Source organism: Globicephala melas, chromosome 17 (genome assembly GCF_963455315.2).
Source record: "Globicephala melas chromosome 17, mGloMel1.2, whole genome shotgun sequence".
In the NCBI taxonomy this organism is placed as follows: Eukaryota; Metazoa; Chordata; class Mammalia; order Artiodactyla; family Delphinidae; genus Globicephala; species Globicephala melas.
This window is the reverse complement of record NC_083330.1, coordinates 78,941,714-78,961,695: the sequence shown is the minus strand read 5'-3', so window position 1 is coordinate 78,961,695 and position 19,982 is coordinate 78,941,714. Positions and strand designations below refer to the sequence as shown.

General features: G+C 60.6%; 2 protein-coding genes across 3 annotated transcripts in view; one reads left to right on the top strand and one right to left on the bottom strand.

Annotated features, from left to right (window-relative positions):
• Positions 1 to 2,535: 2,535 nt before the first annotated feature.
• On the bottom strand, positions 2,536 to 7,660 carry GSDMD (gasdermin D). Of its 2 annotated transcripts, XM_030876148.3 has the most exons (12): positions 7,429 to 7,660; positions 7,185 to 7,278; positions 5,886 to 6,145; positions 5,510 to 5,702; positions 4,676 to 4,844; positions 4,458 to 4,560; positions 4,163 to 4,216; positions 3,794 to 3,865; positions 3,494 to 3,669; positions 3,210 to 3,351; positions 3,041 to 3,114; positions 2,536 to 2,910 (listed from the first exon to the last, which is right to left on the bottom strand). In XM_030876148.3, the coding sequence occupies exons 3-12, from the start codon at positions 6,100 to 6,102 to the stop codon at positions 2,671 to 2,673; spliced, it is 1,440 nt and encodes a 479-aa protein (XP_030732008.2). In that variant the 5' UTR covers positions 6,103 to 6,145; positions 7,185 to 7,278; positions 7,429 to 7,660; the 3' UTR covers positions 2,536 to 2,670. The 2 variants fall into 2 exon arrangements, with proteins under 2 accessions (XP_030732008.2, XP_030732007.2); XM_030876147.3 differs by lacking the exon at positions 7,429 to 7,660 and having other exon boundaries at positions 5,886 to 6,106; positions 7,185 to 7,317.
• Positions 7,661 to 14,619: 6,959 nt separating this feature from the next.
• ZC3H3 (zinc finger CCCH-type containing 3) overlaps positions 14,620 to 19,982 on the top strand; it is an 81,484-nt gene continuing 76,121 nt past the window's right edge. Inside the window, exons 1-3 of the mRNA XM_030876055.2 lie at positions 14,620 to 14,719; positions 16,133 to 17,450; positions 18,609 to 18,805. Of these exons, the coding sequence (XP_030731915.2) occupies positions 14,632 to 14,719; positions 16,133 to 17,450; positions 18,609 to 18,805 (1,603 nt within the window). The 5' untranslated portion in view covers positions 14,620 to 14,631. The remainder of the gene's footprint in view (positions 14,720 to 16,132; positions 17,451 to 18,608; positions 18,806 to 19,982) is intronic.

Sequence of the window (19,982 nt, the reverse complement as noted above, 5' to 3'; positions counted from 1 at the left end):
CGTAGGTCATTCCCAGGGCAGGGGAGGCTCGGGCCGAGGGCACTGGTCTGTGTGAAGCCAGGGGCATGGTTTGGGGTATTGGTTCGGCTTCTCCAAAGCAGATGCCCAAACTGGATTAAGCTACAAGAAATATATCGGGGCACACGCTGGAGAGGCCAGGAGGCTGTCAGACGCCCGCGAAGGAGAGGAGGACGGGAGGAAGGGAGGTTGGGGGGAATGTCCTCAGGGGGCTCTTCAGCCTGTCACCCATCAAGGGGGCTCCAGCTCCCAGGCCTGGGGGTCCCTCCTCAGCTTCCATGGCTGCAGGTGGGGCCCACGAGGAGCACCCTCACAGCCGCCCGACTTGGTCTGGGTCTGGGCCTGGGCTCAGCAGGAGCCTGGCGGACCTCAGTGGCAGCCCCCATGGGCAGAAGCAAGCCTGGCCCCCACTGCTTGCAGCCGAGGAGCCAGAAGCTGGGTGAGCATTGGATGCCCATTTCCCCCACCAGGCACACGCTTGTCCCACTGCAGAGCACAGCTGGGCAGGCTAGTGGCAACCCCCACAGTGACGCCCACTGGAAAGGAGAGCCCAGCCTCAGATGAGGGCTCGGGCAGGCAGCACCCCCCCTCTTCTCGCGACACCTCCGTGATGCCTGGGCTTCTTAGGCCTGGGAGCCCGTACTCCTCCCTGTAGCAGGCCAGTTGGAGTGCAGGCTTCTCTTGGATGATCAGTCTTGTGTGCAAGACTGCCTTGCCGTGGTCCCCTGCCCCATCGCTGGAAGCCCTGCTAGACTCCCTGCTTGCCAGGTGTTGGGTTCACTCAGAGCCTGTTGCTTTGTCCTCGGAGTGTAACCCTTCTCGGGGATTTCTCTGCTGGGATCCTCAGGGAGGCTCCAGGTGGATCAGTGCTGCCGTAGCCCTGCTCCCAGGCGAGCATCGCTGGTTGAGTGTCCAGGCTGTCCAGGCTCTTCCAGTCCCGTCCCCCTTGGTTTTGCCTTTCAAGTCCCCCTAATGTGGTTCCCAAAGGAGGGGCGTGGGCCCTGGTGAACACAAACAGGCTTGAGAGGTGTCCAACTTCTCCTCTCCCTGTGTGAGGGGTAGATCTCTAGGGGTTTCTGTTTGCTTTTTTAAACATTGATTTATTGATTTAGGCTGCACCAGGTCTTAGTCCGGCGCTCGTGATCTTTGTCGCGGCACGTAGGACCTTTCAGCTGCAGCACGCACGCAGGATCTGGTTTCCCGACCAGGGATCGAACCCGGGCCCCCTGCATTGGGAGCACAGAGTCTTACCCACTGGGCCACCAGGGAGGTCCCTTCTAGCAGTTTCTGTACCAGGATCTGGGATGTTTGGGGAACCCTCTGATTTTGTTTTGTTTTTTTAATTATAAATTTATTTATTTTTGGCTGCATTGGGTCTTCGTTGCAGTGCGCGGGCTTCTCATGTGGTGGCTTCTCTTTGTTGTGGAGCACGGGCTCTAGGCACGTGGGCTTCAGTAGTTGTGGCACGCGGGCTCAGTAGTTGTGGCTCGCGGGCTCTAGAGCGCAGGCTCAGTAGTTGTGGCGCACAGGTTTCGTTGCTCCGCGGCATGTGGGATCTTCCCAGACCAGGGCTCGAACCCGCGTCGCCTGCATTGGCAGGCGGATTCTTAACCACTGTGCCACCAGGGAAGACCCAAACACTCTGTTTTAATATTAATTTTACTGTTGGCCTCAATCCTGAGTTTTCTCGGGGGTTAATGTCCCAACCACGGCAGGGCCGATCATCCCTTCTCTTTAGCCAGTCCTGAGGCTGCAGGGCAGTGTGAGCCTGACAGGAGGGGAGCGCGGCTTCCCCCGCCTTCCGCCAAGCGGAGGATGGCAGACTGGCTCCCACGGGGAGAGGCGAATTTCTCCTGGCTGTTCAAGCTCCAAGATGAGAATAAGTCCTTGGCTGAATCAGTTACTATCTCTCCTTGCACGTGGGGCCGTTCCACCCCCGCCCCCACGCCCCAGGGAGGCTCAGGCACCCTGGTCCAGGGAGGCTCTGAGCCCTGCCGAAGGCCCAGGGACTGCGACTCAGGGGCCCAGAGCCCTCCTCTCGGGAGACTCTTACCTTTGAGCGAATTAATTTGGATGAGACATACCCCAAAGGCCAGTTGCTCTGGTTCGGGTCACTTCCCTGGGGCCCCAGTGCAGCCCCAGGAGTGCAGATCTGTGTGCCTGTCCGTACACCTTTTCTCTGTCCTCTCTGCGCCCCGGAGGGCAAGGACAGCCCCCGCTCCCTGCATCAGTACGTTCTCAAGTTCCCTGAGGCAGACAGAGAACCATCTTGAGGGCTGGAATCGCCCCGTCCCGTTCTTTCCAGGCCAGCCGGCTGGGGGAGGGCGCCAGGAGCCCGGCCACGTGGCTGCTCACTCTGGAGTGATCCGGTGCAGCACAGGGAACGCCCCCTCAGCCCCACGGGAGAGATGCCTGCTCTCAGCCCCCAGGTCCCTCCCCATATGAGGCCCCATCCCCATCGCTGCCCGACCCCTGACATAGGGCCCCTCGAAAGCTCAGTGAGCATTTTCCCTTTGTTCATCACATTTATTGTCTTTCCTCAACTCCCAGGCCTTGTGGGGAGCTGCCCACATGGCTGGGTGTGGCTCCTGGCAGCTGGGTGGGCATGAGCTCTGCCCCGACTAGAGAGCTGCCCTGCGGGCAGGCTGCAGGCTAGCAGAGCCGGCTCAGCCTGAACAGCAGTGCGAGGCAGGCGTAAAGCGCATTCGCACAGCCCTGGGCCTCCGGTTTCCAGCACACCTGGGGGGCGCCCACCTGTGGCTCAAGGCCACACTCCTCCAGCAGGACCCAGGTGGGTGCCTCTGAGCCCCAGCTGCTCCCCAGGAGCTCGTGCGGCAGGGACACGGCCCTGTGCTCCTGCCATGGGGTGCTCTGCTCCAAAAGGCTCTCCACCTGGCAGAACAGGGTGGGAGGTTGTCAGAGGGGCCCCCAGGATTCTGGCACCATCCACACCACCCCAGCCCAGATGCACTGGGTCCGCACCTCCGGCACAGCCCCTCCCCTACAAGCTGGGCCCACTCACCAGTTTGAACGCCCCTGACAGGGCCCCCATCTCCAGCACCTCAGCCAGCAGCACGTGCTGGGTTGCACTCAGCACTGGGGAGAGACCTTGGGTGAGAGGGGTTCTGGAAGGCCAGCTAGGGAAGCCCACATTCCTGCTCCCTGCCTGTCCCACCCCCGGAGCCCCTCACCAGCTAGAGCTTGCAGCAGGTAGAAGACGGGGCCGGCAAGTCTCTTTTCCAGCCTTCTGGAGGAGAACACCAGGCACTCGAGGACAGCACCCACCGGACCATCCCGAGACTCCAAAAGCCCGCCACGCAGGCCGTGCTCCAGCTGGGGGTGAGGGCGTGGGGCGGGTGGGTGAGCGCGGGGGCGGGGCGCAGGCACCAGCTCTGCCCGCCCCACCCCGCCCCAGCTCGCCCCCCACCCACCCACCACCCCTGCACGCCCCCCACGCCCCACCCAGCTCTCTCACCGACTCATCCAGGGCTTGCAGGGCGGCCTCGTCCCGCAGCACCTGCCCGAGGGCCCCCAGCAGCTGCCGACAAGGCTCCCTGGACAAGCCCTCCAGGCCCACGGCCCAAGCCTCCACTTCTGCCTGCAGGCCCTGGAAGCCTTCGGTGGTCGCCCACCGGTCCTCCATGGGCCCATCTGTGGGGACAGGGCTGCCATTGCCCAGGTACCCACGTGGCCCCGGGGAGCCCTGGTTATGGAGGGCAGACCACAGGGGGGCAGAAGGGGAGCCCACCAGGGGGGTGGCCAAGAAGGTACTGACCCGACAGGAACTTGAAGCGGAGAGAGAGAAATTTTGTGGAGGTGAGGCAGGAGGACCGCTGCAGCTGGCCACCTGCAATGTAGGAGGGCCTATAGTCTGGACGAGGCAGGGCTGGTCAGCGCAGGGCTGGGTCCCCGAGCCAGAGAGGCCTGAGGCCTCCCCTCGGCCCTCACAGCCTGTCACCACCACCCCAGTACTGGCAGCCCGGGACAGGGAGCAAGGTCGAACCAGGCTGGTGTCAGCCTGTCACCGTGTCACCCGTGTGTGTGTGTGTGTGTGCGCGCGCGTGTGTGCGTCCCCCGGCTGTGCTGTGCTGGGCAGGAGAATGCCTCATCAGCTCATCCCATTGCCCAGGTCCACAGGCCTCACCTTCCTGCTGTGGCCTGAAGGTCGTCTGCTTCTTGTCCGGGAAGAAGAGGATGTCTGGCAGCCAGACAGGAGCAGAGGTGGGAAAGCAGGTTGGCGGGGCACTTGGCATCTCCCTCCCAAGCTGGGACCCCCTGTGCAGTACCCCCATTGTGCCCCAACCTCCCAAATGCCAGAGCAAGGGACCCTCGGCCACCCCGACCCAGATGCCCCCAGTGACCCCTGGGGGCTCTTCCAGGCCTCTCTGCCTCTCTGCCATGGAGTCTGGGCCCCAGAAGTCACCGTGATCCTGGCTCACCCCAGTCAGAGCCAATAACCAGCTGGGCCACCCGAAAGGCGAGGATGCTGCCCGCGGGGATGGTGACCATCTTGTTCTGGCTCAGGTGGCCCTCGCCTCTGCCCTGACAGATGGATATGGGCTCAGGACTGGGCTCTGGGTCGTGGGGCCAGACGTAACAGGGTGCTGGTGGCAGGGGTCTGCCCCACTCTGCCTCCCCAGCCCGAGCCCCCGCACACCTGCAAGCCCATGGCTCCCGGAAGTGCAAACTGGCCGGAGCCCTCCTGCTTTTGGGTCCGGGTGACTTCCACCTCCTGCTGTGTCTGCAGCACCTCGGTCACGACGAACACGTCATCCCCACGATTCCGCAGCTGCTGCAGGACTTTGTGCTCAGGCCGCCGCAAGCGCCTGTGGTGAGCAGACCAATGGGAAGCTCGCAGCGGTGCACCCTGCGCTCCCCTCCCCCTGCCATGGGGCGGGCTTCCGTTCCCTGGACCTCAGCCTTTGTGGCCACAGGGGTTGGGGGCGGTGACACGGCCGAGGAGACCGAGAGCTCTGTGGATGCCCAGGCACGGGATACCCATCATTCCCTCCCTGGTGCTCCCGACAATGTTTGTGAGTGGGTGGGGTGCAGGAAGAAAAGACAAGGTCCAGTGGGGACGGGTGGACACCTGAAGACCTCTGGAGGGGCCCACCCTGTTGGCCGGTTGCTCACCTGGCTGCTCTCTCCCTCCACTCCCTGCCGCTCCCAGGGTTCAAATCTCATGTCTCCGCTCTGAGCTAATGGTCCTTCTCCCCAGGGTCCCTGTGTCTGCTCCACCCCAGCAGCCCAGCCCCCTCGCAGTGGGACTTGGTCTGACCCCTGACCCTAGGGCCCTGCCTGGCCGCCCTGGCCCGCAGGATGCAGGCCCCCAGGACCTCTGCAGCCCCCTTCCCTGCCCACTGGTCCCAGCATGCCCCTGCCTCTGGGACTTCCCTCAGCCTGGCAGAGACCCCCTGCGACTCCTGCTGCCCCGAGGTCCTGACCCAGAGGCTGCCCAGTTTCAGCAGGGCCCCGCCACCCCAGGGCTCACCTCTCTCGATGCATGGCTTCCCAGGTGTTGGGCGCCACTCGCAGCGTGCACACGATCATCGAGGCGCTGGAGCTGCCGGACACCGCGGCCCCGCCTGACAGCTTCCCCTGTCCTGGGGCCGCCAGCTCCACGCTGCCCTGCATCTTCCCATCCATAGCATCGTGGAAATGGAAGGTGTTGCCACACTCCACAGCTGGAGCAAGACCAGAGCTGAGGCCCATCCCACCATCCGCCGCCTTTCCTCCCGGGCGGAGGGGCCTCTGAAAAGTGCCTGCCCTCTGGAAGCAGGAGCCCAGAGGCCCAGAGCAGGTGGCAGCGGGCCTGCCCCCTCCTCCCCCGACCCGACCCATGGCTCTGACAGTGCCAAGTGGGGTACCTGGCTCTGGGGCGTCGGGCTCCAGGATGTCCCTGATGGACAGGTTGACACGTGTGTAGCGGTGTTTCCAGAACCGTGAACTCGAGGACTTCCTGCCCAAAAGGCAGTAGAGCTGGAAGCTGGTGGAGCTCTGCAGGCTGTCCACAGGGGTGAGCTCCCCACCGTGGTCCAGCTCCTGGACCACGCTCCTGACCACCCTTGCAAAGGCCGATGCCATGCTCCTGAGGAGGGCAGCTGGGTCAGGCCTTGCACCCGCAGGGCTGGAAGAGGGCGGGCGGCAGAGGGGGAAGGTAGGTGCCTGGACGTCTCCAGTGATGGGGAGCTCTTTCCCTCCAAAGCAGTCCTGCTTGGCTAGTCCTGGGATGCTCTGACTGGCAGAAGGCGCTTGCTGACTATCACCCAACACAAAGACAAGCAGAAGCACACCCGGGCATCCACTAGTCCATCTTTCCAAGGGGCCATGAGCACCTCCAGGGTGGGGCGTCATTCACAGCCCTCAGTGGGACTCAGGCCACGCACACCAGCTGTTCTGTGATCAGAGTGCCCACATGGAGCCCGAGAAAGCCCTGGGACTCAGCGCTTGGGGCGGGGGGGGCAGCCCTGGCCACCCACCAAGGCCTCTTGTCCCTCTGTCACTTCAACAAGGCTTAGGGCTGCTCACGAAAAGCAGCCACTGAGGAAGAGCAGGGCAAGGCTGGGGCCTTGGAGTGACCCCGAGCCACTGCTCTGTCTGCTGTAGCAGCTCCCCCCGCTGGCTGAGGTGTTCAGAGGGCGGGGGAAGAATCAGAAGCCATCACTTCCTGGGCAGTTGGTGCAAAGGCCCACAGCAAGGCCCAGCCAAAGTGTCCCCAGCTCCTAGACGTGTCCTCCAGGGCTTTCTCTGCGCCCAAAGCTCCGTGAGCCACTAGTCTGTCTTCGGGGGTCAGAAGCCAATGTGGGCCTGACTCAGGACCCAGGACATCTGGGCTCCAGGCACGGGGGCCAGCCCTTAGGAAGCCTCTGAGCTTCAGGGATGGTCTGAAGTCTGAGAGTGGCCCAAGGAGCACCTAGAGGGCCTACCTGGAGTTAAGCCCAAACCAGCCGGGCTGGGGAGGGCACCCCCTTCCCAGAGGCCTGGGGCTTCCCCAAACCTGTCTGGGATTGCGAGTCCTTGGGGGGCTTGGGGAAGCCGCAGAAGGGTGCCCGGACCAGGTCTCCACACAGAGGAGCTGGCCTCCCCCCACCCAGCACTAGGGAGAGCCCCCCCCGGAACCAGGGCAGGCAGTGGGGTGCGGCGCGCAGGGGCGGGGAGCAGCTCACCGTGACCGTGACTGTTGCGTGCCTGCGCCCACAGAGCTGAAGCCAGGCCGCTCTGCTGGCTGGGGTCGGAGGGCTCTGCCCCGGAGCTGCCGAGCTAGCACACAACCCAAAGTTTCCCAGATCCAAAAGTGAAACCTCGGCCGGCCTGCAGCAGCCACAGCCCGGAAACCCCCGTGAGCCCGCCCCCGCAGCCCCAGCCTGGCGAGGGTGGGGGAGGGTCAGGGTGCGCCAGCTCGTGCCTCACCCGCTGCTGCCTCCAACTGCTGGGCACTAACTGCTGGGCGCTTCTTCAGTCCTTCTCTCTGGAAACTCTGGGCCACGGCAAAGGGTCTGAAGAGACATTTCCTCAAAGAAAATGTATTGCTACAAATGGCCAACAAGCGCACAAAAAGATGCTCACGCCATTTGCTGCCAGGGAACTGCAGATCAAACTGCAGAAGATGCTGCTTCGCACCCCATAGATAACTGTATAGAAGAGAAGTAACGAGTGTTGGGGAAGATGGGGGAAATTGGAGCCTCACACACTACTGGGAATGTAAATGGATGCAAAAGAGTCTGGCAGTTCCTCAAAAAGTTAAACAGAGAATTACCATTAGATCGCATTCATTCCACTGCTAGGTGTGTATTCAAGAGAAGTGAAAACATATGTTCACGCAAAAACCGGCACATGGATGTTCCCACAACATTATTGTTAACAGGCAAAACTCAGAAGCACCGCAAAATGTCCGTCTGTGGAAGCACAGACAATGTGGTCAGTGCATACGATGGAAGACACAGGATGGTGTGGTGCTCAGTCATACAAAGGAACGAAGTTGTGACTCACGGCACAACGTAGATGGACCTCAAAACATTATGCCAAGTGAAAGAAGGCAGACGTGAAAGACAAAATCTCACGGGATTCATGTATGCAAATTGTTTAGAACAGGCGAACCGTAGGGACAGAAAGCAGCTTAGTAGTTGCCAGGTGCTGCGGGGAGGGGGATGGGGAGCGACACAGCCTCTTTTGGGGAGTGGAAATGTTCTCAACTCTGAATACGCTAAAAGCCCCAGAGTTCCACACTTTTAATGGGTGAATTGTATGGTATGTGAATTGTATCTCAATAAAGCTGTTACTTTGAAAAGCTGAAGCCAGGCCTGTCTCAGGTTCTCAACACCCTTACTCTCTTGGGCTGCTTGCGGATCATGTCCAGTGCAAGGCAGCCAGGAGCCCCATGCCCCCTTTTCTCCACCGCTCCACCGCCACATCCTGCCTCTGGGCCCTGTGACACTCTGGAGCCCGCACCAGGGCCCCTGCCAGTTGGCTGGCCTGAGACTCACCCCGAAGGCTCCGCCACATGCACTAATTCGAGCCATGAGTGTTTATCAGCACCTGGCGCCACGTGCTCCTGCAGATGAGGGCTCTGGCCGTGAAAGGGACAAGGGCCCCTCCAGGTAGAGCCGCTGGCAGCGGCCCCGATGCCAGTGCAGGGAAAGTGACTTCCTGGGGGGGTGTTTTGGAATGTTGCAATGACCCGGGGCTGAATGAAGCATGGACAGGGCATCGCTGCAGCAACTCCTCGTTCACATGTTCAGTTCTCTGGCAATAACCTAAACAAGAGGCACTGGGCTTGGTGAGTGGTTGTGTCCCTAGGCTCCTGAGGGCAGAGTCAGCCTGAGATGACAGGAAGTGAGTCCACTGGGGAGAAAAAGCAGAAGGAAGGTGGCTGGGGCTGGCCCTGCACCCCCTCCCCCTCCCCATTTGGAGGCCTGGGGAGCACTCGGACATTTCCAGGGCCAGGAAGTCTGGGGCAACCTCCCGTCTTCCTCACAGCCACTCTGTGATATGGGGGTGGGTGAGGCCTCCCTGCGCAACGTCTGGGCAGACCCTGGGGGTCCAGAGCCAGCTAGGACACCGCGCCCTGGGGGGAGAACCGTGACCAGGGATGGGAGCCTGGGAGGGGGCTTCTGGCTGTGTGCGGGGAAGGGTTAGCACCTCTGGGAGAGTTCTAAGGAAGAGGAAGCCCACCGCAATCCGATGCCTCCACCCACCCGGTGAGGGGCAGGGCTGGCCAGGCACTGCTGGGAACTGGGCAGTGGAGGCCACAGCCTCTACCCTGGAAGGGCCGAGCCCCTGGGAGGAACAAGGACAGAAGATAACCAGGACAGCCCTTTGGAGGCAGCGGTTGGGATACCTCAGAGGACATGGCAGAGTGGGCTTAGGGAGAGGAGGCCTGAGGGTGTCCACTGTCCTCCAGGCAGGGACAGTGGAGGCCAGGACCGCATGAGACGGGGCTAGGGGGTAGTCGGCCCGAGGAACCCACCCAGCCCCGGCCATCGGGCATCAGGGACGGCCAGGGTCCAGGGAGGGGTAGGGGGAGCTGTGGGCCTCGGGCTCATCTGGGTCTGCGATGTGGGTGGTGCAGCTCAGGGGGCTGGCTCCACCCTGTGCCCGCCTCCCAATGACACTTTGGGGGTTCCCAGGGTGCCGGAAGTCGGCGCCCAGGATGTCGGCAGCCGCGGCCCGCGCTGCCGCGCCCCCAGGAGCCCGCGCGGGCAAGAGGCGCCCCGGAGGGCCCCGTGTGCCCGAGAGCCGCTTGGCCGGGAATGAACGAACGCGGAGCGAGGGGCCGAGAGGCTGCCAGACGCACTGAAGTCCCAGGAGTCCTTTCCTTTGCGAGTTGAGTCCCCCCGGGGCTTCCCCCCCGCTCGCCTGTCCAGCAGGCGCTCAATCAACGCTCGGCGGATCGCTGGGCGACGGGGCGGCCCCAGAGCAGGGCGGTCTCGGATCCAGGGGCGCCCCGGGAGTCAGGAGGGGCATAGGCCTCAGGAAGGGGCGGCAGAACTGGGTGGGGGAGAGGCAGGCGAGGAAACTACTCCCCGCAGGTCAGGATCAGCGGAGGCTCACGGTGCGTCCTGGGGGCCGGCGCGGGTGACTAGCGGTTCCCTTCGCCCACGCCCCGCCTCCAGCCGCCCCTCCCCCGCGCGGCCCTCCTGTCTCGTTTCCTTTTGGTCCTCGGTCCGGAGGCCTGCGGCATCCTGCCTGGCTCGGCACTTTCTGCTGACAGGGGTCGGGGGAGCGGCTCAGAACCCTGCCCCACTCCAACTGGTCCTCTGCAGAGGGAAGCGGCTCTTGTTTCCGACGCTCTGAGCCTCACTTCACTTTGCCCCAGCTGCAGGGGGCTCTTACTGCTGGGATCCAGGCATTGCTGGGCTGGGGGGGGGGTGTCTCTTCCACCTAGTTAGGCTTGCCCAGTACTAGGGCATGTGGGAAATTGTGGAGGTGAGATTCACACCATCCATCCACCGTGGTCCCTGAGAGCCTCGTGGAAATGCTGCCATCTAGGAAACAGTAGATTAATCAAGTTTTCTCCCAAGAGGATCTGGTTCTGAGGCTCATGCTTTGCCGTGAGGGTGGGGGGTCAAGTGGGGGATTGGAGGCTGGGATGAAGGAGGGACCCACAGAGCCCTCAATGGTAGTTCTCTTCTACACTCACTTCCTGCCTCTCTCCCTCTGGGATAAAAGGCAAGGAGGTATCCATGGGGTAGCGGTCCCAGCCAGCCAAGCACCTGTTCCCACGTGAGGGCCCGGTGAGTCAGGGTGCCTGACTCCCATCGCATGCAGACCTCCTGGAGGGAAGGAGATGGCAGGAGGGGGACATTCCCCAAGGGAGGTGCAGGCTGGGTTGGTGGAGGGGGGACGCAGATACTTTTGCAGGCCACAGAACAAGGAGACAGGTAACAAGCTCAGGAAGGATTTGACATTTTGTGCTCGTGCCCTGGTATAAGTGCATTCGGTACAGCTGCATTGCTTTCCTACTCTCCCACCCCCTTCAGAGAGGCTGGTGCCTGGGGTAGCCTTATGTGGTGGGGCTGGAGAGAAGGGGGGTGTGCAAGGCCAAGGGCAGATGTGGGTGGGGTGGCCGGGGGAACAGCGTGCGGCTCAGGAAGGCTGCTTGGGCTAGGGTGGTGAAAAGAGCAGGAAGCTGGGTGTGGGAGGAGGGAGGAGAGCAGAGGGAGGTGAGGGGTGGCGGTGGGAGACAACTCCCCTGTGAGGGGAGAGAGGGAGAAGTCCATGGAAATGGCCTTCCAGCAACAGGTATGTCTGTTCCTCAGCACTTGTTTGCTGAATGCCAGTAATGGAGTCCTTTTTATGGCCCCAGACCTGCACCTGGGCAGCCCTATGGGAAGGTCCACTGCGGGGAAGAGAGAGGATTGGCAGAGAAGAGATCACTCGGAGAGTGGGCAGCCAGCAAGAAGAGACCACTGGAGGAGAGAGATGGCCTGGAAGTAGTCGGCCCAGGACGCGCAGGAGTCTGGGGAGGGTGAGGCTACCCTGTGATTTGGGATGGGAGATTGACCCCCTTTGTGTTGGTCTCCTCATCCTTAAGTTGGAAACGACAGGGTTGTTGTGAAGACTCAATGCATTAATGTGTGTTAACACTAGAATGGGGCCTAGGGACTTTCTTGCTGGTCCACTGGTTAAGAATCTGCCTTCCAATGCAGGGGACGCGGGTTCGATCCCTGATCAGGGAACTAAGATCCCACATGCCGCCGCGCAACTAAACCCATGTGCTGCAACTAGAGACAAGCCTGCAACAAAGAGCCTGCGCAGCCCAAATAAATAAATAAGTAAACAAACAAACACAGACCTGTGCTTTAAAAAAAAAAGGGGGGGCCTGGCACACTGTAATGGGCTGTAAACATGCTCAATATTTTTGTTCCATGTAAAGAACTCAGCACCTGACTTTAAAATTTTTAATTTTTATTGACGTATAGTTGATCTATAATGTTCTATTAGTTTTTGGTATACAGCAAAGTGATTCAGTTATACATGCATATGTATTTTCATATTCCTTCCCATTATGGTTTTTTACAGGATATTGAATACAGTTCCCTGTGCTATACAGTAAGACCTTGCTAGCTATTTTATATACAGTAGTTTGTATCTGCTAATCCCAAACTCCTAATTTATCCCTCCCCATCCCTTTCCCCCCAGCACCTGATATTTTTGTTCATAAGGCCTTGCACGTGTTTCATTATCTCTTTTGGGGGGATTCTGAAAAGTGAAATTCCTCACACGGTATTCAGGGTCTTGGCACGTGTTGCAAATTGCCCTTCAGAAAGGCTGTGCCAACATCCAAAAAGTGAACAGTGGAGTCTCTTGCCCTCGCCCCGAACACTGAAGGCAGGCTGCTTTAATCGGTGCCAGCTTGATGGGCATCAGAGTTTTAAGTGTAACTGTCAAGGTCAGTTTTAAGGAGTTAATCGTGACAGCACTTACATCCCACTTACACTTTCACAACTCCAGGAGACAAACCCACAAACCTTGCCTCCTCTCAGCAAGTGGCTGGGCTCTCCGCTCCACCACCCCAGGACTGAAGTCCAGGAGCAGAGAGCTTGTCGGGCACAGAAGACAAGTTCAGCGCTAGACCCATGAATCCATCAGTGTGTGCTAATAAATCACCCCAAAACCTAGTGACACAAACATCCCCTGGTTTGCTCATAATCACGTGAGGTGCCCTAAATTATGACATTTAGGCTCATCTCTGCTCCACATGGTATCACCTGGGTTCATCGATTTTGTGGCTAGCTGGCAACCACTGGCCTCATTGTTTGGCAGACGGCTGGCTGTCAAGAGGGTCAGTGGTATTAACTAGGCATGTGTTGTCCATCCTCCATCAGGCCAGCCCTGGCTCATTCATAAGGTGATGGCTGCAGGATTCTCAAGAGAAGCAAGACAGGGCAAGTCCAAAGAAGTGCTTTTCAAGATCCCTGGTGGGAAATTCCGTCATTCCACGAGAACTCCCCTACGCTGCCCTCAGAGTTCGGCCAAGGCCTAAGGGTCTTACACAGTGTTCAGCTGGTGGGGCACGACCTGTGGCTCACCCCATCTCACAGCCTGAGTGCAGGGGCCATTCTATTGTCTGGTCTTCCTAGCCTGGGGCCACCTCCGCCAAAGAAATCCCAGGGTGCCCACTGCTGTATGTTGAGTGGAGTAACATTGACTCCCTAAGGTGGGTTCAGGTGCTGACCTAAGAGGCTGTGGGCTGCATCCTCACCTGCAGGAGACAGAGCACGTGACCCCTTGAATCATTGGTGGCATATGTTTTACCTCTACATATGTTATAAACCCACAGTACGTTTTTATTATTTTTGCTGTATCTATTTGTCTTTTAGAGAAAATAAGAAATGAGAATTTAAAAAAATTACTAACATATTTCCCGTTTCCTGTCCTCTTTCTTCATGTAGCTCTGTCTCCATATTGTATCATTTCCCTTCAGCTCGAAGAATTTCCTTTAACATTTCCTATTTTTCAGGTCTGTGCAGACACATTCTGTCCACTTTTTTTTTATTGTGGTAAATATATAAAAATTGTTATATAATCATTTTAAAGTGTCCACTTCAGTGGCATTAAGTACATTCACAATGTTGTGCAACCATCACCACTGCTTGTTTCCGAAACTTTTTCATCGCTCCAAACATAGACTCTACCCAAAAAGCATTAATTCCCCATTCCTCCTCCCCTCAGCCCTTGGTAACCTCTGATCTACTTTCTGTCTCTATAAATTTCCCTATTCTAGCTATGTCATATAAGTGGAATTTTGCCGTATTTGTCCTTTTGTGACTGGCTTACTTCATTTAGCGTAATGTTTCTGAGGTTCATTTATGCCGTAGCATGGATCAGTACTACATTCCTTTTCAAGGCTAAATCCTGTTCCATTGTACGGATATACACCGTTTATCCATCCATCCTCATGGACACTTGGGCTATTTCCACCTTTTGGTTACTGCGAATAATGCTCCATCCAACACTGGCACATGTTTGAGTTCTCACTTCTTCAGGGTATATACCCGGAAGTGGAAGTGCTGGGACAAACCCTAATTCTGTTTTTAACTTTCTGAGGAAACACCAGACTGTTTTCCACAGCGGCCATACCATTTTACACGCCCCAGCTCTATCGAGGGATTTACACACCTGGTTTTATACTTGTTTCCACTGATACACCAAAATCTTTCAAGTTTTCAGAGGTTTAACACGTCTCTGTAGGGCCTCTTCGATCTTGGACGTTTCTTCTCCTGTCCTGGCCCGCGCAACAATAGAGTCTCTTGGGCCCTCATCCCACCAGGTCGCCGCTGGGGTGGGGTCTGGAATTCGGCCCTCGCCCAGTCCCGCAAGGAACGAGAGTTCTTGGCGAAGAACGCGGCCAGAGCGCTCCAGGGCGGCGACCACCTACCGCAGCGCCCCCTTCACACGAGCGGTGAGTCCACTTCCCGGCGCTCCGTAGTGACGCGACCCCCCAGCTCTGCGCATGCGTGACCCCGCCTCTCCAGCCGTTGCCAGGGCGACGGGCTCATCTCTTCTGCTCCCCCTCCCCGCGGCCCGGCAGTCGCCCAGGCCTCGCCTCAGTGCGCAGTCTCGGCACCTCCCCGCGCTCCGCCCAGCCCGCGGGGAAACGGTCGCGCGGCGATGACGTCGCGGGGGCCTGGCCGGGCGTCGCGGACTCTGGAGATGGAGGAAAAGGAGCAATTACGGCGGCAGATCCGTCTCCTGCAGGGTGGGTCAGGTCAGGTCGGGTCGGGCCCGGGTCGCGCGTCCCTTTCTTCCCCTTCTCTTCACAGCGGGCCCCTGCCCGCCTCCCCTAAGGGGGTGGCTTTCCGCCCGCGGTCTCGGCGGCTAGGTCCGGTCGGGTGGGGAGGTAGGTGGGGTCGGGCTGGGCCTAGGGGACCCGGAGGGGCGTCCCGAGTGGCCTGGGTCACCTCCAGCTCGGGTTTCGACGGAGGGTGCGAGCGTTTCCGGCGCTGCGGCTGGTGGCGGCGGGGCGGTCGCTTAGTAACCGGCGGGCGGGAGGGGGCCCCCCACCCCCACGCGCGGGCACGTACTCGGCGCTCCCTCGCTCCCCGCGCCCGACAGTGGCAAAGCCCGCTCGGGGCCAGGTGTGTGTTTCTTCCCTGGACAGCCCGTTTTGACGCTCCTTCCGTCCGTACAGTCACACTCTCCGTGATATTCCCGGCCCAGACTCCCCAGTCTTCAGTTTCCAAACTTTTCCATTTTTAGACCTAATGTGGTTTGCTATACTTAAAAAAAAAAATTCCCCTTGTAAAGTTATTCCCACAAAGAGAAGACTTAAGGACTTGGAAAGTGTGTATGGGGGAGAGTTCAGGTGGGCTGAGCCCACCTTCCAGGCACTTCCTGGCCTTCCATCATATCTGCCCTGAGGTGTCACCAGGTCTGGACCTGGCTCTCTTTGGGCCTGGGGGCGGGACATATGGTGGGGGAGCGTTGTAACGGTGGGGCTTGTTGGCTGAGTTGTAACAGCTTGGGTTGTTTCAGCCGAGGCCTGTGCCCCACCTGCACGGGCACAGCTGTCCAGGGGCTTCCTTGGCAAGGCCCCGTGGCGGTCCACTGCACTGCGATTCCCGATGATTAGGCCTCTCCTCTCCTCAGGGGAGGATGGTGTGACATTCTTGTCAAGTGTGGAGTACCCAGGGGTGTCACTTACCTCACCGTCACTGCCTTGTGTGCCAGGCAGGGAGCTCATTGAGGTGCAGCCCTGCTCCCTTTCTATCTGTGGGCAAGCCAGAGGGCCTCCATGTCTCTTGAGGCATTACAGCATAGGGCCTTGCTGGTCTTTTCATACTGAGTGACACTTCTTCTCAAAGGATTGTGAACCTAGCATAATATTCCTGGAGAATAGGGAATATGCCACAGGGATACATTTTAAGGATAAGCAACTAGAAATAGGATTGAAATAGAACTGACGGGAAAAGACTTACGGAGAAGATTGGCCTAGGGAATTTGGGCTGACTTTCAGTGGTTCTCACGCACTGGCAGCTGCCCCTCCTGCACTGGGACGTGACAGGATCCACCGGGGTCTGCGGGGTGTTTGGTCAGCTGATGCCCCTCCAGGGAATTCTCACTGATTTTACTCACCCTCCGGTTAATGGGGCTTGTGCTCCTGTCTCCTCAGGTCTGATCGATGACTACAAAAACCTCCATGGCAATGCCTCTGCCCCAGGCACCTCCACCGCTTCCCAGTGGCAGCCGCCCGCTTACAGCAGCGGCAGGGCCTTCGGTGCTCGCTGCCCTCGTCTGAGCCGGAGGGGCTTCTCCCCGAACCATGGGCCCGTGTGGCGCAAGAAATACTCCCTTGTGAATCGGCCCTTGGGATCCTCGGACCCACCCGGCGACTGTGCTGCGCAGCCGCCCCTTGGGGCTGGGGGCAGCCAGGGTCCCGAGCCCCAGCAGTACATCCTGGAGAGGCAGGTCCAGCTCAGTCCGGCTCAGAACATGGTCATCAATGTCAAACCACCGTCAAAGCCGGGCTCAGCTGGCACTGCAGGGGTCCTGCGGGGCTCCTTGGAAGAATACGGGGATGCCCCCTGGAGCAACCACAGGCCTCAGGAAGGTGAGGGTGAGCTTCCCGGTGGGCAGCAGCAGCCCTCAAGGCCAGGAAGAGCTAAGGGGAGCTGCAGTGAGGAGGACCCCCTTCTGGTCTGCCAGAAGGAGCCTGGCAAGCCCCGGGTGGTGAAGTCGATGAGTACTGTGAGCAGCAGCCCCTCGGAGCCCCGGCGGATGGTCGGTGAGAGCGCAGTTGCGGCCAGGGCCCGCTTCCCGCCCTCCAGCCCGCCCCAGCGGGGCGGCACGGCCCTGGGCCGGAAGGTGGGCTCACAACCTGCGGCCAACTGCGGCACACAGCTCCTTGGGGACGGGAGAGCGAACGCCGGCCATGCAGATCAGTCAGCTGCCTCTGGCCTGGTGGCAGGCCCAGCTAGACCTGCTGCTGGACCCAGGCAGACCCGGGAGCCCTTGCTGCTGGTGTCCTGTCGAAGCAACAAGTTCCGGCAAAACAACTACAAATGGGTGGCTGCCTCTGCGAAGAGTCCCCGGGCCCCTCGGAGGGCCCTCAGTCCCAGAGCAGTGGCGGAGAATGTGTGCAAGGCCCCCTTTTCTGCAGCGGAACGAACGGAGAAGCCGCAGCTCAGAGGCGACCTGGATGCCAAGCCCAGGAGGTCGGCCGCAGCCTCCGTGCCTGGGGCCTCCCCGAGCAAGTACAAGTGGAAGGCCTCCAGCCCCTTGGCCTCCTCGGCCTCCTCCTTCCGTTGGCAGTCAGAGGCCGGCAGCAAGGACCATGCCTCCCAGCTCTCCCCAGTCCCATCTAGGTTCCCCCCAGGGGACAGACCAGCAGTGGGACCCAGCAGCTTGAAGCCCCTCTTCAGTGAGACCCCGCTCTCGGCTTACAAAGTGAAGAGCCGCACCAAGATCATCCGGAGGCGGGGGAGTGCTAGGTGTGTGTCCCTGCCCCGCCCCCGGCCCTGTCTGGCCAGGCAGGTTCCGCCTTGTATGCAGAGCAGGTGGGAGGGCCCGCCCGCAGGGGTGTGGGAGGTGGAGAGGAAGCATCACCCCTGACGGGGCCTGAGCGCGGAGCTTTGCCTGTGGTGGTGTCACCATAGTCAGTAGGAATGAGGCCAGGGTCACTGCTGTCTCTTACAGCTGAGTGACAGGGCTCAACCTGGCTGGGGGCTGGCCTGGGGCCCCCAGCCAGGTGGGGCCAGGTGGAGGTGGTGGCAGCATCCCACCCTTTCTCCTGTGGGCAAGAGACCAGAGACTGCTGGGTGGTTTCTGTTCTGGGCCTGCAGGTTTTGTGCCCAGGCCAGGAGCAGGGCAAGCAAACCCAGGGCGCAGTGTCTCTGTGGGAGGGGGTCGCCTTTCCACCGGGGAGCAATGCTGCCCCTTGATGGCCGGGTGACAGGGTGAGTCACGGCCTCACTGGACCCATGTCACCTTCCCCGCCCTCTGTCCTCTCGGGTCTAGAGGAGGCTCGAGGACGGTGTCATGGCCCAGTGCTCCGTCTGGGGTCAGGGACTTAATTGTGGTGGCTGCCAGTGGCAAGGGCAGAGGGCCTGCCTCTGCCGTCAGACGTGGTGACACTCGCTGACCTCCCAGCAAGTCCCACTCCAGAGGTCCTTCCTGCTGTCTGACCTGGTCTTGGGCCCTGCCCTCCCCGATCGGTGCTGTCTTGGATTCCTCGGGTTCCCTGCCCTCCTCACTTTTTCTGTTTCCGCCAGTGTGGGGAGGGGGTCACCAGGCTGGTGGCAGCGCCTCCTCCGTACAAGGCCTGCCTGCTTTTCTTCTCCTCCAGCTCCAGGCGGGGGCTCATCTGGCCTGGGGCGGTGCAGGAGGTGCTTGTGGAGCACTGGGTGGGGGTCGAGGCTGCTCTCCTGGGCTCTCCGCCTGCCTTGGCTCTGGGATCCTCCAGGGTTGTGGCTGCGAGCCTGGCCCTGGCGGGGAGGAGGAGGGGGTGGCGTGGGGGGATGGGTGGGGAGCAGCCTTCTGACGGCTGCTGAGGTTGGTTCCCTCCGGGGGCTGAGTCCATGTTGCTGGGATCTGGGCGGGCAGGGGTGGGGGGGAGCCTGTTAGGAGCCATCTGTTCTTTGTCTCTGCAGCCTTCCTGGGGACAAGAAGAGCAGCCCCCCACCTGCTACCACGGCCAGGAGCCAGTTCAGCCTGCGGCGGAGGCAGGCCCTCCGGGGGAAGAGCAGCCCTGTGCTGAAGAAGACGCCCAACAAGGGCCTGATGCAGGTCAGCAGGCACCGGCTGTGCTGCCTGCCTCCTGGCCGGGCCCACCTCCCCACCAAGGAAGGTATGACCAGGAGGAGGGGCTCCCTGGGCCTGTGACGGCTCTGCTCCCTGTTGGAACCCACCTTCGCCGTCCACCTTGCATTGTGGGGCCCTGGCCCAGGAGCGCTCAGCCTGGCGGGCAGTGGGTGGCCTGGGCTAGTGAGTGGAGAAGGAGAAGAACCGGGGTACCGTGCCCTGCACTCTGGGTCGGAGAGATGCTTCCAGGCAGGCATGTGGTGGTCTATTCAGCACATCCCTCTGTGTATGTGCAGCCGAGTCCCTCTTGGCAGGAGGAGCGGGAAGGTAGATGAGAGGGTGGCAGCCCCGCAGCCCTGAAGTGGGAGGAGACGTGGCTTGTGCCGCCCAGGGCCTCTCCCTCCTTTCCTCACTGCCTGGGCCACAGGTCTACCCCTCCCCTCCCTGCTGGCGCTGCCTTTTCTTCGGGAAGCCTGAGCTGGCCTGGGAGGGGTCGGCTTTGCCCTCTTAATGAGTCCCTGGAGTCCAGCAACAGAACGGGGAGTGCTGTGGGCGTGGCCCCCGCAGGAGGCTGGCTCCCCACTGCTGCGATGGCAGTGCTCTGGGGAGGCTGCAGAGCCAGGCTTCACCTGGGTGCCTGGTCCTGAGGTGGCCCCTCTGAGCGGCGGGGTGAACGTGCGGCAGCGGCTTCTAGACTGACCCGTATGAGATCTGGAGGTGACAGGGTTTGGGGCCGGGCAGGCTCGGCGCTGGGCGCTCCAGCCGGGGCCTCGTGCTCTAGAAACTGTGCTACGCTTGGTGCCTGGGGAGCCCAGCCGAGGGCGTGGTCCTTGGCCTGGCCGGGAGTCTTTGAAGAAGGCTTCTGGAGGAGCTGGTGCCTGGGCTGTGCTGAGCATCTGCGCCTAGCCGGCCGTGGGAGGGTGGGCCATGGGGTCCCAGGCAGAGGGTCGAGCGGGGCGGCGAGAGGGCTGTGGGGAAGTGAGGCTGGAGGGTGCCGGCCTCCCACCCATTCTCCTTTGGCCGTATCCCGTGCGCCATGGCAAGTGTGGATTTCACGCCAGGTGACAGAGCAGAGGGAGCCCCGTTAGTGGTTCCTGGTTCCTGCGAGGTGGCTGGATTGGGGGGCGGGCCTTGGCTGCAGGACTGGCTGGGAGTGAAGAGGTTGAAGGTGACCAGCGGTTAGGCTGCCGCGGGTTGACCGGAGAGGACGAGTTGAAGATGCC